This window comes from Melozone crissalis, unplaced genomic scaffold (genome assembly GCF_028551555.1).
Source record: "Melozone crissalis strain CALT ecotype California unplaced genomic scaffold, PUWL_Pcris_2 ptg000027l_1, whole genome shotgun sequence".
In the NCBI taxonomy this organism is placed as follows: Eukaryota; Metazoa; Chordata; class Aves; order Passeriformes; family Passerellidae; genus Melozone; species Melozone crissalis.
In genome coordinates this window covers 16,392,465-16,410,455 of record NW_026535805.1, presented here as the reverse complement: position 1 = coordinate 16,410,455, position 17,991 = coordinate 16,392,465, and the positions used below count along the sequence as shown (strand labels likewise).

At 37.4% G+C, this 17,991-nt stretch overlaps 1 protein-coding gene across 4 annotated transcripts in view; it reads right to left on the bottom strand.

Annotated features, from left to right (window-relative positions):
• Nucleotides 1-947: 947 nt before the first annotated feature.
• Nucleotides 948-17,991, bottom strand: part of SPAST (spastin) — a 33,859-nt gene continuing 16,815 nt past the window's right edge. For all 4 annotated transcript variants that reach the window (XM_054279139.1, XM_054279141.1, XM_054279140.1 and 1 more), the window contains 13 exons: nucleotides 17,382-17,566; nucleotides 16,260-16,393; nucleotides 15,870-15,963; nucleotides 12,542-12,616; nucleotides 11,228-11,299; nucleotides 10,629-10,704; nucleotides 9,988-10,079; nucleotides 8,073-8,152; nucleotides 7,230-7,272; nucleotides 6,549-6,628; nucleotides 4,883-4,953; nucleotides 3,014-3,054; nucleotides 948-1,770 (listed from right to left, as the gene is read on the bottom strand). In XM_054279139.1, coding sequence (XP_054135114.1) covers nucleotides 1,648-1,770; nucleotides 3,014-3,054; nucleotides 4,883-4,953; nucleotides 6,549-6,628; nucleotides 7,230-7,272; nucleotides 8,073-8,152; nucleotides 9,988-10,079; nucleotides 10,629-10,704; nucleotides 11,228-11,299; nucleotides 12,542-12,616; nucleotides 15,870-15,963; nucleotides 16,260-16,393; nucleotides 17,382-17,566 — 1,166 coding nt within the window. In that variant the 3' untranslated portion in view covers nucleotides 948-1,647. The remainder of the gene's footprint in view (nucleotides 1,771-3,013; nucleotides 3,055-4,882; nucleotides 4,954-6,548; nucleotides 6,629-7,229; nucleotides 7,273-8,072; nucleotides 8,153-9,987; nucleotides 10,080-10,628; nucleotides 10,705-11,227; nucleotides 11,300-12,541; nucleotides 12,617-15,869; nucleotides 15,964-16,259; nucleotides 16,394-17,381; nucleotides 17,567-17,991) is intronic.

The following is a 17,991-nucleotide window of genomic DNA, read 5'->3' as shown; positions in this document are numbered from 1 at the left end:
CAAAAAAATCCCAAACATATTGCATATGTGCATCTCAAAGGTATGACAGAGTTTCTGCTACTTAGTACTCAATACCACACAGTGAGCACAGTCCTCTCAGAGTATTACTATACCTACAACTGCATCTCTCAGCTAGGGTTGTTTTTTTTCATATATACATATAATATATTATTTATAATCAACTTTCAGGTAAGTAGTTCAAAAAATAAGTTAAATGAAAAATTAAAACAAATTTTCTGTTAAGACCAAAAGCAAACAACACATTTTCATTAAAACAACAATAAACAATATGCATTTTTGCAGTAGCGCTAAGTTGGGAGAGGTGTAAAAAAAAAAACCAAACCAACCAAAAAAACAAAGAACCCAACAACCCACAAACCTGCTTTAACAAGGAACTAGTGTTCTGCCTTGCAAACATCTGTGTTTAATCTGTGTAGAATTTGTAAACAAGATGTTGGGCCTTTAGAAGTAAAGGCAAAAATGCAAAAATGCTTTCCTTTATTATGGTATTTAAAGGCTATCATTTAAGAGTTTGTTTTTTTTAATAGCTTGTCATTTATATAATAAAAACAAGTATTTGTACAAAGATGCAGTTTCTTTTTAAAAAAGCAGATCAGTTGAGTGTTTCATACTTTAATATATAAACTGAAACATATGAAAGCTATAAAAACATTAATGTGTGCCATGTATTAAACATGTAGCCTCATATTTAAATGCTTACATGTGGAGATTAAAAAAATTATCACAATGGAAATTTTACTTTCAATTATCATAAACAGACCAAAATACAGAGTAGAAACACGTCATTTCTGAAACTCAACAATTAGCATCACCTACTCTCTCAAACATCAGCTGGGCTCAAGTTGTACACTGTAAGCATAAGCTAACATTCTACCAATGGAAGTGTTACAAAATGCATTAAGAGAAAATACTGCCACTAATGAGTATCTCAGTCTATTCTTTTATTTAGTAGTTTTTCTTTTAAAAGGCAGTTTGAATTGGTTTTATAAGGTTGGGGTTTTTTGCTGTTCTGCTATCAAAGGTCTTCTTTAAACCTATCCTGTGAACAACTCAGTCACATTACAACAAAACAAAAAGACAAATAATAACAGACCAGCTACTTTTAACATTTTAATAATCATAAGTCCCCAATGCTATTCTTCCACTCTGCACAGGGAAATTGTTTTATTTGGCACATTAAGGATAAAAAAGTCAAAAAAATGAACTGCAGTTTACAAACCTCAAATTGAACATCATTGTTCCAAGTCCATTGTTCATCAATGTCATGGCAAAATTAAAAACAAAAACAAAACCACACACACAACATAGGGAAAGGTTCTCCAATGATCAATATCATCAGAGCCTTGTAGCAGAAACAATATACATATATTAATGTTCAAACCAGGATCAGATTGCTAGGAATCTTACTTCTCTCAAGTCCTGTTGTGCTCTTACTTACAGTGTGTAAATCCTCACTAAATGGCAAGGAGGCTTTGATGAACACATTTCACATTGTATAATTTTCTCTCAATCTCAAGTTTTAATGTAGATACTTAAATATCTGTAAAGTCCTGTAAACTCTGGCTGCTTCCCAGTTGTCTGCACCAACTGCTCCCCAGGCAGGAGTGTTTCACTTCAAGCAGTGTCTCACACTGTGGTATCTCCAAAGTCCTTGTTCCAGCGGATGTACGCCTCCAGGGTCTGAGGGCTCAAACTGCGCTTGATCTTCTTCAGAGACTCCGTGAAATCTGACAGCTTGATGTTTCTCATCTAAACAGAAAATGAAAGACATCAGGGTCACAAGTGGTTTATGTACTTTGGTTTATTCAGGAAGTACTTGAGTATTCACTTTTAACAAAACATATTCTATGAGTGCTGCATCTTGATGTAAGAATGAATTTTTTTTGCAGAGTAGACATTCACTGCAACAACCCCCCAAGAATGTGGTAGAGTCTCCATTCCTGGAGGTTTTGAAGGTATGAGTGGGCAGGGTGCTAAATAATCTCATTTAAGTTCCCTTTCCCACAAAAGGATGGACCAGGTGATCTTTCAAGGTCCCTTCCAAACCAGGGTATTCTATTATTCTATGACCTGATGCAAGTATCTTGTAATTAAAGACTACCAGTAGGTACCATTTTAATAAAGTAACACTTGGCAATAGTAAGATCTGCCTTGTTACTTAACAGCTCATTAGACTGTGTCATTTCTTCCTGTTTCAGTAGGTGGTGTGAGCTGGTGCCTATGAGGACATCACAACAAATTATCACAGATGCTGTTATCCTCCTTCCAGCTTATAGCTTTGGCCATGACCTCAAGCTAAACACAAAAAGCAACTGAAAAATGAAGCTTTGCTTCATTTTCTCCTGTGTAACCATGGTTTGCACACACCTGAACAGAAACTTCTGAACCTCTGTACACACAACCGATCGCTTCCTTTTTTTTTTTTCATATTTACAGTACAGCTGCAGTGTGTGGTCAGGAGCTTAATCTTTCTCTTCATGATGGTACATGTCAATGAATGCAAGTATTATACATATACATGCACAAATCTGTTTTAGGTTCTCCCCAAGTTAACCTCCTTTGTGTAAAGATGGGGTGGAGGAGGTAGAAGTAATTTCACATAATACTTCTGGGAATGTTCTTGGGAAGTAACACTGAGTAAATAATAGCCAGGCCTCTGACATCATCAGCTAGGTAACAAATACTGCAGTTCAGTGTGAAGGAAAAGACAGGACAGTCAGATGAAATTAAGAACAACAGACTTACTAACAGAAAAAGAAGTGCTCTGAAGCCTGAAAGCCAACAAACTACCCATGAACCCCTGACATCTGAGGACAGATCTCAATCTCTATTTCTACAGAATTTTCTTTAAGGATGCAGCAATTAAAAAGGATAATACCCCCCCAAAATTATCCTATTTTGTATGATACTACACACAAAAAGGGACCTTAATAGTTTCTAATGAGAAAACCTTCTATTGAAAGGGGAATATGCAGCTGATAAAACAGCTTACCTCACTGGCAGACATGTTCTTCACCTGTTCTGGTTTTAATTCTGTAAAAATAAAAGTAGATGGGTGAGTTTCATAAGAAAACTTTCATCACTTCTGACAAATAAAACATTTTAAAAGCACTTATATTCTGGATAAAACTCCTGCAGCTAAAAATTATACCTTCCTGCCTCAACACAGTCTCCTATAAAGAATGGTACATGGTGGTTTTGCCTCCTCCTTCCCCATTTATCATCTCCTCAACCAGGCTGCTCCCACACTCAGTTACTGCAGGTGCAGCACAAAGTGATAGCAGAATTACTCCTTCTTCCTAAAGTATGGAAAACAACAGAGCTACCTCCCCCATATTAATTGTGGTAGCCACAGCCTCCCTACTGCATTTCAGGAAACAGAAGGTACAGGCACCCAAGAACACTGAAATAAAATCAGGCAGGGCACATCAGAGTGCTTCTTGCCCTATGCTGCACTCATGGGATCTGAACATTCTTGCATCATTCACCAATTCTTTTTTTTCTTTGGAACTTGCAATAATCTCATGATATCAACACGTAACAGCAAACATTTTGCTAGGAGAGTACAAGAAAAAACCTAGACAGGATTGGCAAGGATAATAATATCACAAAACATTTTCCAAAATGTACTGTTTTATATGGAAAACAAGTGAAGGAGCAAGTGAAAGAAATGTGTTGCACAATGTTACAGGGTCTCTTCTTGAAATGGACTTGCGTGTGAAGTGAGCTGTCAGCAAAGTAAAGCCTGCATACCTAAATGCATACATTATTAATTCCACCACTCTAAATAAATATATTCAATGCTTAGGAGACATGATGTCTCTTATGAGAGCCATTTAATGCAGTTCTGTTTCCCAGTTATTATGCAGGATTGTGAAAGATGTGCTTTACAAATTCAGCAGCTGAAAGAAAATGTGTAAAAACATTACATTCCAACAGCTGCTTCAAAAGAGAGAGTGCACTGGCAAAAATGCATGCTACAGGATTTAAAAAAAATAATAAACACACCCACAAAACATGAACAGACCTCTCCTCCCCATAAATAATTTAAGACAGTTGCAACAATTTTTATTTACACATAATAGGCTGATATTACAGAACACTTCTGCTCTGCCTGCCTTTAGTACCTTTCTGTAAAGTAGGACAATACGTCTACAAACAGAAAACTAACACCAAACCTTCACAATCTTTTCTACACAAATATCCTGCTACTGATCTCCACTAAACCAGATCAGTTCCCTCAGATGTGGCTACTGGACACACAATTAGCTAGTTAAAGAGAACAATGAGAAGAGGTGTTGGAAAAAAGTATTCACATTAAAACTGTGGTTTTTTCCTAGCTGGACATGTCAGAGAAAGAACAAATATAAGTAAAACTCTAGATCATTCACACTTGTCATCTGGATCACAATTCACCATTAAGAGTTAAAAATATAAAAAGCTATGCCATTTAAACTGTATCTAGAAAAATCCCATAAAATAGCTTGTTTCAGTTTTCTTTCCCTTAGACTTCAAAGACATTTGACTCTTTTATAAAGGCAAGTAATGCAAGTAGCAATTGCTATTCAAGTAGTAATTTAGCTACAACAGAACTGACACCAGTCTCAGAAAGACACTAGTTAAAAACCCTACAAATCAGCAAGAAACACTTCACACTGCTTGTCTCCTATGACACAAAAACTTTGTTTTACATGCTGAGATGCTGAAGGGTTTTGTCTAAGTAAATCTTATAAAGATGCTATTATGACGAACAGACTAAAATCCAATGAAAGAAGTTAAATTTCAGAGGTTTGAGAATTATAAAGATGCAAGAAAATGTAAATCTAATGTCAAAACCTCAATAAAAATCTCTGCAGCTTACCTCGAATGGGGCCAAGTGCTGCATCCTTTGCTAATGCAGTGAGGTCACTTCCAGAGTATCCATCTGTCATTCTTTGGCAAAGGAAAAAGTGGGGTCAAGGAGGAAGCAAAAAAACCAAAAACCTGCTTCAAATCAATTTAATTGCAGATAATCAAAGTGTTAGTTAATCAGAAGTATTACTTTGATGTTATTTTTCAAGTTTAAAAAATCAGAAGTGTGTTCAGTATAAGTGATCTTCCACAGATTAAATTTAAAGTACAGATATTCAAGTCCTAAAGAACATTTTAGAAAAAAAAAAAAAGGCAGCACCTAGGATTTGTAGATGAAAACTGATTCCAATCATATTTACTATTTCTGCAGGAGAATTCTGTACCAGTAGCTTATCAACATTTGTCAATTACCATAAAACCAAAACTTCAATTGTCCTGTACACTCTGTCAGAGCTGTTCCAGAATTAGACTTAATATCCAAGTTAACCACTGAAACACTCTGGAGAATAAAGGCCTCCACTGAACCAGGAAGCCAATAATACCAAATGCCAGCATAAGTGAAAATGAGTACTTCACGTTACCTAAAGGAAAACTTAAAACCAGCACCCTTGTAAGAACAGTGGCTAGCTGCAGCAACATGAGCTTAGTCTTCTGGAGATCATAAAGTCTGTTATAGCTTTTAGAAAAAGTTGCAGAGGGGCAAAGGAACACAAAATCATAATGGAAGTTATATACTTCTCTCTTTCAAAACAAAGAAAGATGGAAAAAGAAGCAGGCAGGATGCTCAACTTTTACATTTCCTCTAAACCCTTTAAAAAAGGTTGCTCAAGTTGCATTTGTAATTTGGTTCTTACATTTGCAGTTAGAATACAGGACACTGACTGTGTTTTTCCTCCAGTTAGCTATTACTGCAGCCTAAACATGGCCTGAGCTAGCAACCTTCAAGGACAGAGGGAATATATTCAGTTGGATGACACATCAACTTCTGCAACATTACTAAGAGCCTGACAAATGCTACATCCAAGACTGTACTAACCTCTGCTGTCCTACCACAACGAGAAACAGACTGAAGTACATCCACCTGCCTATCTCTGCTGTCTCACAGAATGTCTTCACGCCTTCCTGCCCTACCTGCTTTATAGTCTAATCTCCTTCATATAAATTATTACATTTAGCAGTACTGTGTCAATCTCAAAGATGAAGAACATAAAACAACTCTATTTCATAGGAGGAGGGAAAAATTAACCCACATTTTCCCAATCAAATTTGAAAGTGAAAAGAACCTAAAATTATCCAGTGCTAGCAAGGCACCAGCAAAGAGAACTTGCCTTTTATGTGAAATGAATGCCAAGTGCAAAACTGGTGCTATCTTTTTGCATCAGGGAGGAGAGCTGGACTCCTTGAGGGACGGGTGGAAAGAAGCATCCTCCTCCCTCCTCCTCAAAAGAAAAAGCTGATGAACATGTTTCAACAACAGAAACCTGACTGGGTGTATCTTATATATGCATATATAAAACCACTTTCATACAGCCTGACAGGGAACCATCTTCCCCAAATACATGATTTCATGTTGTTGCTGTTGGATGATTTACATGAGTTACATTTTGAATGAATGAGCAGTCTGAATGAATGCAGTAGAGGAATATATTTATTTAGTATGGTTACAAAATACTTACCTAGCTAGTTGAGCCAACTCTTTTTGGGTTAATGGACTTCCTTGCTTGCTTAGAAGATTTTTAAGCAAAATCAATCTTGTCTGAAAAGAAGATAAAATTATCAGATGCAAAACTCATTTTCACGGAACACTTAAAATTGTGTTGCAAGAACAGAACTAGCTTTTGTCAGTTTTGCTTTTGTGCTTCACCAGTTTAAACTTGCCCATAGTGCTTGTGCAATTAGACTGTGCAGTATCATCCCTTCAGGAGCAGAGATAAGGACTAGGTAAAATCAAGACCAAGAGCCTGACTATTAGCATCAAGAAGAATTAGAATCTTCATCAAAATTCCTGATCTCCTGTTGAACTGACAAACATTAGGAAAATTATTTCTGTCTTTTGCAATAAAACACTCCTTCAGCCAAACAAACATGCTCCTCTAAGTCCTACTTTAAACTTGCCCACGTCTGCCAGTCTGTCAGCAACACCTCAGTAGTCAAGAAGTACTGAGCGGCTACCACAGATTTGCTACTAGCATGAGTGAAAAAACCCCACAAATCTTAAAATACTTCTCAGAATTAATGCACAGTGTATATGGTCAAGGTGAGCCAGAAATTAGTTCACAGAACTGTAATCATCCACAAGGGCAAGTTAAGAATTGCCTGTAAGTGTCTTAAAAATGTGAGTGGAATACAATACTTACCTCCTCATTTGGTAAAGACACATATACCCGTTTGGTGAAGCGTCTGAAAAAAACCCAAACATGTATACGTTGTTCACTCTATTATGTAACTATTTATCCCATACAAATCTAGCATTTGGTTTGGTTAAGTGACAAAATTTCACTTTCAGCATCAAATTCTAGGAAGAACTGGAGATTTTGAAAAAACCAAAAACAACCAAATAAAAAATATGTAGAAACTACTGGTACCACTTTACTCTTATCTGAATTTATAAGACTCCTCCCAGAGGGGAAACACTCTAAAGGCAGAAATACCACTGACTACCAGCAATGAAATGAAGCCTCTCTTAATTTTCACACAAAAAAGTCTTTGGAATAATTTCTTCAGGGCAATGCTGACATATCTATTTCCCTCAATCAAGAATGAAAAGAGAATAAAGTATGAGTACCTTTAACAAAAAAAGTCCTAAGGCAAATCTACAGCAAGATCTGTAATTGCATGGGATGTCAGAAGACAATATTCACAGAGAAGAAATACTAGATTTCTGGTCAATCTGGAACACTGATCAAATTTTCTCCTTTATTTTGCCATTAAGATCCAAATAACAAAAAAGTAAAATATTAAATTAATTTCAAAACCACTGACGTGACCTCAACAGGTACTACTGTTTCAGACTATTCCAAGACCACCATGATTGTGCAGATGCATCTCAAAAGAAAAGAGCCCCTCTTTGAGAGGTTAAATAATTTAGCCTTGCTGAACAGCTTTTACATATTACAAAACTTCACTGAGACACTAGGCAAAACCTGTTCTTCATAATGAGTATCACCTTAGTGTATATTCAGAAAAAGATGTTTTGATACCTGAGAACAGCATCATCAAGCTCCTGAGGCCTGTTTGTTGCTCCCATCACAAGTATTCTGTCCTCTCCAGAAGACTGCACCTATATAATGTGGGAAGGCAAGCTAGCTCAGTTTACACACTCTACATTAAGCAGAAATACAACAAAACCAGTTAGAGATTTGTCATGGATTCAGCACACTGGTGGGATCTTTATATATATATATACATATGTATGTATGTATGTCTATGTTTTGGGTTTTTTTCCCATTAAGGTAGGTTTAAAATATTCCTCGGATAATTGTAAAGTCAAACCAGGAAAAGGTAAAAAAAAAACCAAAAAAACAACAAAAGCAAAATCAAAAAAGGCTTTCTGGAAAAATCTGAGACTATAAAACTATAAAAGGCACTCATAAGTTTAGTTACCAGGAGATAATTATGTTGAAAAAAAAGCAGAGACATTCTGCTGTTCTGGGGTTTTTAAACATTGCTTTGAAGCCAATAGAGTAAGAATCAAAACTTTAAACTTAAGTATAGCCAGAATCACAAAATCAGAACAGAGATCCATCTAACACAGGTCTCCCACAAATCCAGTAATCAAAACAGGCTATAAAATAACCATAATAGCAGAAAGGCACAGCAATTTCCTTCCCAATTCACTCATTTTATACCCCAGAATATGGAGACTTACACCTTCCAAACTTCAGAGGAAACTCTGGGCTATCAGAGACATTATTTGCTTAGTGTTCAATTCTTTATAGATTTATGTTCACTGCTACCGTACCATGTTCAAAGGTTCACCAAAAATACTCTATGACATAGATACACTTCAAATATTAGTTCAGCAGACTTTACATTATGCTTATTTTTCCCTTTTCATTTTAAGGGAAAACTGTGCATGTGTGTGTAAATAATCTCTGCATATCGCTGTCATATTGCATTATTTGTCCTGATTCATCCATTTTGGAGTTTTTCCCAGCCTTGCTGCCTCTCCATGTTGTTACCTGCTCCTCATTACTTACCTGCTCCTCCTGTACCTCATTACTATTGCTTCACCACTGTAGCAATATTCCATTGTGCTAATGGAACACAAACTAAAATTATTCACTACAAGAATAGTGCTGTAACAGAAAAATACTCTGATATCATTTGTGTCTGTGTCCCACTATGAAATCCAGTTCCTCTTCCTGGGTATTACATTCATGCCATTAAATACTTCTTACTGAATTCTGCCTTCTCTAGCTTATGATACCAAGAAAAAAGTTATATAAAGTTGTAACAAAAGGTGTACTAACACAGAAATTAATCCTTCTGATGTGTCAGAACTGTGTATACATGAGATACATATGTATATATATATGTGTGTGTTTTTATATATGCGTATATATGTTTATATACATATAATACCTGAACTAGTCTGTTGGAAATCATAGATCAAGTCTCACCCCTTGACAGTGCATGTTTGTGACACATATTCCTTTGAAACCAAAAACTATTTAAATGGCTTTTAATCTTGTTTTGCTTTGCCAGAATAAAGAGAAGTGACTCATGAAGCCATGCAATTGCAAACATGGATTCAGCTCTCTGTGACCCTCAAATGTCCCTCCTGCCCTGTAAGAACAGCTGTCCTCACAGCTCCTTGACTACTGCCATCTGTTATCCTTTCTTCTCTGTCCATAATCTTCCAAGACATTATTACAGCTCATCTCCAGATCACTACCTTTCAGTCCATCAGTGCATCTTCCAGAATATCACAGTAAGCAGGTAGAAAATTAAAAACAACCAAAAAAAGCTGTTTGCCAATTATGGTGGGGTGGGAGGGAGGCTGAGCTAAGCCTCAGCAGCAAAACCCTTTGTAATTCACCTATAGGTTTTACTGGCACCCATCACAATTACCCAATTTAGCTAAATCAAACAGTACCAAGATTAAATACTTACACCATCAAATTCTATTAAAAACTCTGTTTTTAGACGCCTGCTAGCATCATGTTCACCTTCTCGTCTTTCACACAAAAGGCTATCAACTTCATCTAAAAAACAAAGAAATACATCTTAACTAAGCATACAACACCAAAGTTTCTGTATTTGCCCAAGTTCCTTTGCTAATATAAAGCTCCTTTAAGGAAGACCAGATCTTCATTCTTTAGGAGACAGACAGATCTCAGGAAAGTTTAAAAACCTGCGTGATGTGTTGGCCTTTGAATAGGTAATGCCAAGCACAAATGAGAGGGGGAAAAAAATTAAAACATCTTTCTCATGATAAACTGCTACTCAGGACAAGCAAAATATATTTTCATGTTTGAAGTTTAATGGACTCACTCTGTAAAGGCAGTACAGTATTTTCCTTTTAGAGAGCACCTCTTCCCACTATTACCACCAACTAAATAACATAACAGCAATCTAGCATGCTTTATATGAACCACTGATTGCCCAGCAAGTCATATCTGAGACAGTTGTCCTGAGCTGCAGAATTACCCAAAAGAAGTTTACCCAACTATTCCAACAGTTAAATACTTAGTAATCTTTGGTAAGTAAGATTATTTAAGAAAGGAAATAAAAGTTAAAATTTAAGGTCTTACCAATAAAAATTATAGAAGGTTGAAGTTCTCTGGCTACTGCAAATAGAGCACGCACCAGTTTCTCCCCTTCACCCACCTAAAATAACAATAAACTGATTTTTAGGGAGTTAAAAATTTTTACTACAAGACAGCTAACAGAAGGACCTACAGAAAATCTTGCTAGTAACCTACCACACTCAGTCCATTTAAACATATTCAGATTATCACTGATTCAGTACATACAATGGAACTGCTTACATCTTAAAAGAAACGCTACACCTTCTCTTATGATCACAGCTGAGTTAACTGTCAAGATATTTTGGTGCCTAAATTACCAGAGTGAAAAAGAGCTGGGACCAAAGTAATTCACGTTTTAAGGTTGGAAAATCCCACAACCACTCATCTGCATTACTGCCATTGCCAAGCTGAAAAAACCTTTGACAGTGCTTTATCATAAGCACAAACCAAAATGTTTTTTTACTTCACTAGTCACTTTTTAAAAACTATGTTCATTATAGGCTAACAGTTCACCAAGGACTCATCAGAAGTCTCTGGCTTTCTTAAGCTCCAATTAAAGCATGGGTGTTTTCAAATCAATGTATTTTACAGCCACTACTTACATATTTTGAAGTCAGACTCGCTGCACTGATGTTAAAGAAAGTAGCATTTGATTCTGCAGCAACTGCTTTGGCCTAGGAAAGGAGGGAAAACCAAAAGTACTTTTAAAAGCTATCATATTGAAGATAGTTCTCTGCATCTGCAGTGACCACTCATGTCCTGATGGACAGTTTGAAAACCACTATTTCTTCAAAGGGAGCACCTTGTGTTCCTTGTAAATGGAACACAAAACTTCTGTCCAGGTCACTTATAAATGAGAATGGCTAGGCAGTCAAACCAGCAGAGAAATTTCCAGACTCCCATAGACTTTTCCAATCCCCTTAGCTCCATAGCCAACTACAACTTGCTATGGCAGAATAAAAGCCTCCAGTTCCTTTCAATTTATCCTGAATAGAGATCTAAGCCAGTTTTTACTAATTTAGGGTGGTAATTTAAGGCATTGGCTGTATCAAATCACATTAAAAAATATGGTGTTTTTTCCCCTTCTTTATCTATGCAAAAGCTGTTTTCAGAGGAAAGCTAGGGAAAATAATCAGCTGGAATGCTCATTCTCCTTTAACAGTTTCACCATATTCAAGAAATTATTATTCCCTGCTTATGGAATCTAATTTTAGTGATTAGCAATTATGTTCCAGTATGTCAAACATAACAGATGAGCCTACACGAGCTGCTCTACATTCACACTCCTGCACTTGAGAGCTGCTCCAGCTCCAGTGTCAGCAGGAGTGCAGCTGCAGCCACACCATGTGATCAGGACGATGTGCCCGGCTCAGCCGCGTCAGGACACTCGATGCTCCCTGCCTGGTGCACAGCCATGGAGCTCCAGCTCCCTGCAGCTAGCACACCAGGCTGAGGAAAAAAGCTCTGGCTAGGCAGTTCCACAGCTGCCTTTCTCACTTGCACTCTTTGCACAGCAGTGTGCAAGTGAGAAAATCCCTTTTTTTGCTACAGTGCTCCCTCCTCATTTCCAAAATGTACTTCTAGTACGTTTCAGTGGAGAGCAGATAATTTCTGATCAATCACTGCTATACACAACAATGAACCCACTTCCTTTTGCTCTCTCTGAAAATGAAACCTGGACTTGCTGGTTTAAAACATTACTTGTCATAATGAAAATAATTAAAGAGAGAACAGTTTAGCAATTCCCTCTGTAAAATCCACGGTTAAGAACAATTTTGCCCTTTTATGTACGAAATGACACCATAATATATATTCTGTAAGAATGTACAGTTTACTAGTCCAAGCCTCAAACTGAAAGCCATCCCTTGTGGTTACATTTTAAGCCCACCAACTCATGCAAGAAGTGATTTTCTCACCAACATTGTCTTCCCATTTCCTGGTGGGCCAAACAGCAATAAACCCCGTGCAGGAGCTCTCAGACCTGTAAATAACTAAAAAGGACATCATCATAAGTTGTCATCAAAGACTTGAATATAATGTTATTTTACCTTTGCAAGAAAATGGTTTAAGACTGAGGACACTGGCTAGTACTGATAGTAACAGTAGCAGTGAGTGCCACAACAGTGCAGGCTTTGAGAGAATCACACTCTGCTACTAACTTGACCTACTGCACACCACTATTGTTTCCCACGCAGCAGCTAAATTATGTTGTAATTGTTCTGTGCCTGGATGCACTGTGCAAGCAGTTTAAAACACTTTCCACAAGACAGACTAGCCTATCAAGTTTAAAGCATCAATTCCAGTTAAAAAGGGAGTAATGAAGGTGTACAGTAGGAGAGTTAAAGTAGTGTTCTTACTAATTCCATATGGAAGATCTCCTTAATCTTTCCTTATTAAATGAAACTTGAGCAGACAAGTTTCAACAAAATTACTTAAAATATTACTTAACAACCACCTACTCTCTCTATGCTACTGACAGTCATCTCTCTCACTTTGCACTAGATTCATCTTCCCTACTCTATAAAATTGCTCCCACCACACCTAGTGCAAGCAAGTCTACAAATTCTCACAGAATATATAACTTTCAGTTATTACTCTTGCCTATTTTCTCTAGCACTTCATCTTTACCCCTTCCCTCAAAAGTTTCAGAGTTTCTCTTTTGGTCTCATACTCACCCCTCCCTTCCAGCTCCAATAATTCCAATAAACTAGCAAAAGCAATAGGAGGGTATCTCATATACATCCCATGTGTAAACAGCACTGTCTGCAGGCATTTCTTTCCACAATATCCATGACTACAAATAGCTCCATTTCCAGTGTTATATTTCTGATCTGACTGACCAACATGTGTTTTATCATTTTATCATCCACAGCATTTTGTTTGTGCTTGACTCTGACCCCTAAAAGTAGTTACCCAGCTATTCACTAAGTGAACACTCCATGGCTTACCACCATGTGCATTTTTTGTCTGACTTCTTTTGTTTGAAATAATTCTTGGGGAGTTCAACCATTTTCACACAGCCCAGATCAAATCTCTAACTCTTTCTCACCTTGATCATCACCTACAGTTCAGCTGCACTGACATTTATTACTGAGCTACACAAAGCTTTTCAAGTTTTTGTTAACAAGGTAATTATACTTAACATGGTCTGAACTCCTAGCATTTCATTAGCATCTTGAACTGAAATGATTTCAACCAATGTTTCCTGCTTATGTACCCCAACATTTGCTCTCCTACAAAAATACCACTGGCTTGTTAAATACGAATTTGAGTTCAAAATTCATTAGGATCAAAACTGAACTAGTGTTAATTTACTAAGTATCCCTCTACAGTTGCCACATCTACTGTGCTCATTTATAAGGAATAAAACCAACCCCCTCTACTTCCAAGGAAAGTTTAAAAATTCATGGGATTCTCTGTTCTGATTACATCTCAACCTACACCAAGGTCAGGCCCATTGTAATATGAGACAACCTTACTGAAAATTCCATGTTACTGGAAAAGCTACTCCAAGCCTCTCATCTCCAAGTCCTTCCCACCCAGCTCACAGTGTTGGTGTCACTGAACAACACATTTGACATGCTATTGCACTGTAGTAACAGAGATGCTGTAATGACATCTTCCTTCTGCATAACAACATCTGAGCACACACATTTGTTGCCAAAGCTTTTTTCTCCTTACAGCTCATATTTCTGTGATGCTATGCCAGGTTTAAAGTTTCTTCCCAGTAGCTGCATTAAGGGGAAAACTACAGGGCAACTCCAGTCATCTGTCCCTTTAACAAATGACACACACAAGCAAACAAAAAGTACAAACAGCATTTTTTCTTCAATAATCAGAGAATCATAAAGTGGGACTGGGTTGGAAAGAACTTTGAAGATCATCTACTTCCAGCTTCCCTGTCATGGACAGGAACATTTTCCACTAAAGCACACTGCTCAAAGCCCCTTCCAATCTGGCTTTGGACAACTCCAGGATGGGGCATCCACAACTTCTCTGGGCAACCTGTTCTAGTGTCTCATCATCCTCACAGTGAATAATTTCTTCATAATATCCAAATCTAATCCTACTCTCAGTTTGAAGCCATTTTCCCTTGTTCTGTCACTACCTGCCCTTGTAAACAGCTCCTCACCGCTTTTCTTTTAGGTCTCCTTCAAGTACTGAAATAATGCAATAAGGTCAGCCTGGAGCCCTTCTCTTCTCCACACTTAACAACCCCAATTCTCAGCCTTTCCTTACAGGAGAGGTGCTCCAGTCCCCTGATCACCTAGCTGTTCCTCCTCTGGACTTGCTCCAACAGGTCCATTCCCATTCCTGTGCTGGGGTGCCCAGACCTGACACAGCAATCCAGGTGGGGTCTCATGAGAGCACTGCAGGAAATCATTGCATGCAATTTCCTCAAAAGTACTGCAACTTTTAGTAAGTTCAGCTTTAGAAAATGACCAATTTTTTTTCCTTAAAAGTAGCTCAGAATATTCCAGTAGTATGCAGACTAGGCCTGAATTTAAACAGTCACAGTAGTTGAGGTACCATCTATGATAAATAAAAATCTAAATTATCAACTTCCATACAGCCAAGTAAAGAGGAAATCTGCCCTCAAATGTTATATATCTCAGCGTATTTGGTTGTTCACTACACTCCTTTGCATCCCTTCCATCTGTGAATAAAATATTCAGTGTTTGACCAACATCCTCACAATGAGGATGACCACAATAAGAGTAACATATTTCCAAGCAGAGTGTCACAAGCTAATTTCCCTATACAAACCTCTCCCATTTCACCCTTCCAGTTTGGGGCTTTGTCCCTTACATGGCCATGCAGGGTTGGAGACACAGCTATAGCAATCTGGAACAGTCAGCCTGACAAACAGTGAGAATTTTTGTTTGTTTGCTTTTGCTGTTTGTTTATTTTATGGGGTTGTGGGGGTGTTGTGGTTTTGGTTTCTTTTAGGGGTTTGTGGTTTGCTGAGTTGATTTGGGCTTGGGTTTTTGGGGGGTTTCTTTTTTTTTTTTTTCTTGCTCCAGTCACCTTCTGCAACATCAATTAATCAGAAGACAAGGAATTTCATGGCAGTATTTTACACATAAATCCTATATTCCCCTTTTTCAAGATGGCTAGGACCCTACAGCTACTCATAGCTGCATAATCAGTAAAAACAGGATTCAAGAATCATCATTTCATTTGTGAAGCACAGCACATTTCTTTCATCCTGTCACAGATTGACAACAATACCCAGTTGCTTACCTCAGGTCTAAGGGAAGGAAGGATAACAATTTCTTGCAAAGCTTGTTTAGCCAGTTCCTGCCCTGCGATATCATCAAATTTGACAGCTGGCCCACTAACAAAGAAATGGAATACTGATTAGTCTAACAATGAGATACTCTTTTTCAGCTGCAGCTGACTAATTTAATGCATTTGACTATTTACACAGAACCCTTTTGAGAAAATCTACAACTTATATTAAGTATTTTACAACATTCTTTTGCCAAAGTGACAATAATAAAAACCCAACCAAAAAATCCCCAAGAAAACCCAACAAAGTAGAAGTACTAATTTCATTCCAATTGGACCAAGATTGTACTGAATGCAAAACTGATTTACTGGATTGAAAAGCCTACTTTTCTTCATACTTACCTATCAACAACTTCATTTAGGATAAGATTAGCCAGATTGCTGTCCACATTTCTAAATATCTTAGTGTCTTTCTTTTTTCGAGGAGCAGTGGTAGGAGTAGAAGGCTTATTTGCTCTGCTATTTTTAGGAGCAGCCTGGAGAGGGGGGAAGAAAAAAAAAACCAAAACCCCCAGATTAATACTTTGAAAGTGTAGTGTTAAACAAAATAAAATCTACATTTCATTTGCTACAGTAAAAAGCATGTTCACAAATATCCAATATTCTACTGCTGTATTTTGCTACAAATCATACTATCATATTAGTCAGCCATAAGTAGGCTATCTTAGAGTCCAGTGGTGAAGTATCTTTGGTTTGAGGTTTTTTTTGTTTGATAATTCATTTATTTAACTACAGTATTTTCCCCCAGCATACTCTGGAAATAAGCATCACAAAGCATTTCAGGATTTCAAGACCTATATGCACGAATTCCTACTACTGTTGTACTTTGTAACAGGCCACTTAAAAGTCTTCATATTAGAGCAGCAATAATGCTTTAGCAGAACAGTTAGGTTCATTCCATTCTGCTCCTTATTCCACTTTACTGGGTAATAAGGATGGAAGGGAAAAAGATAGGTCAAAAGAAATGCTGTAATTTTCTGTATTTTTACTGTAGGACTTCTGTGCTTCAGTCCCAGCCAAAGCATAATTTGCTTTTCAATGTGGTTGCAAAACAACCTGCGTGTGCATGCATGCATGCTTTGGAAGAGAAGAACATGTAGGGGGAAAAATCTTGTAGTTCTGGAATAAGAGGTTTCCCCCTCTATCTTTTACATACTAGAAGTAAGATTTATTTTTCTTCTAGGTAACTTTCACTCACTTCCCACGCAATTTAAAAAACAAGTAGTATTTATTACCGTGATTATACTTAAAATCCTTTTCCCATTCACCCACCGGATGCCCTCCAATTTCTAAAATCCACTCCGCAGCATACCTCAAGAGGCCTAGCTAAAAATTTGGAGTTTCAGTTTTTTCAAAAACTTTCTGCTGCTACAATACTGCAATTAAGGCATTAAATCCAAAGCTGCTTCTGGAATTTACACTTGATTTTTCAAGTGCATACTTGCATATTTATCCTCACTATACCTTGTGAGTTGAAGGTGTAGGATTAGGTGTTGGTCTAGACACAGATGATGATACCCCACTGTAGCTGGGCGTTCTGTGGTGACCTGAAAGGCCTGTGGATCCAGTTTTTGCAACAGTCTTTGACCGAGGAAGGGAATTACTCGTGTGGGTTAGGGGGTCCTTCTTTTTTGGAACTGCTCCACTTTCTATAAAGAAAACCAGTGTTGTAAGAACATTTGCAGCAGTCATACTTTACCACCAACTGCAAGTAGAAGATAGAATTGTTGAAACATGTAATACTGCATTATAGAAGAACAACACACATTTCTGAAGAGATTTAGTGTTTTTAAGGGGATATTGACTGCTGTTCTCACCTACAGATAGAATTCTAATTTTTAGCTCTCAAAATTAACCCTAGTTAGCCATCTTAGAAAAGCCAGAGATAACTTAGTCCCATTATCAAGGGAAGAACACCATCTACTCCTTATGATGCAAAGTCTTCTGCTGTCTTCTTTCCCAAGAACTCTTAAAAATAATCATCACACTATCCCCCAAATTTCAAGCCTTTAGATTCTGAGTATTGATTCTTTAAATGATGTTAGCAGGCTAGTTAATTGGATGCCAGTTAACA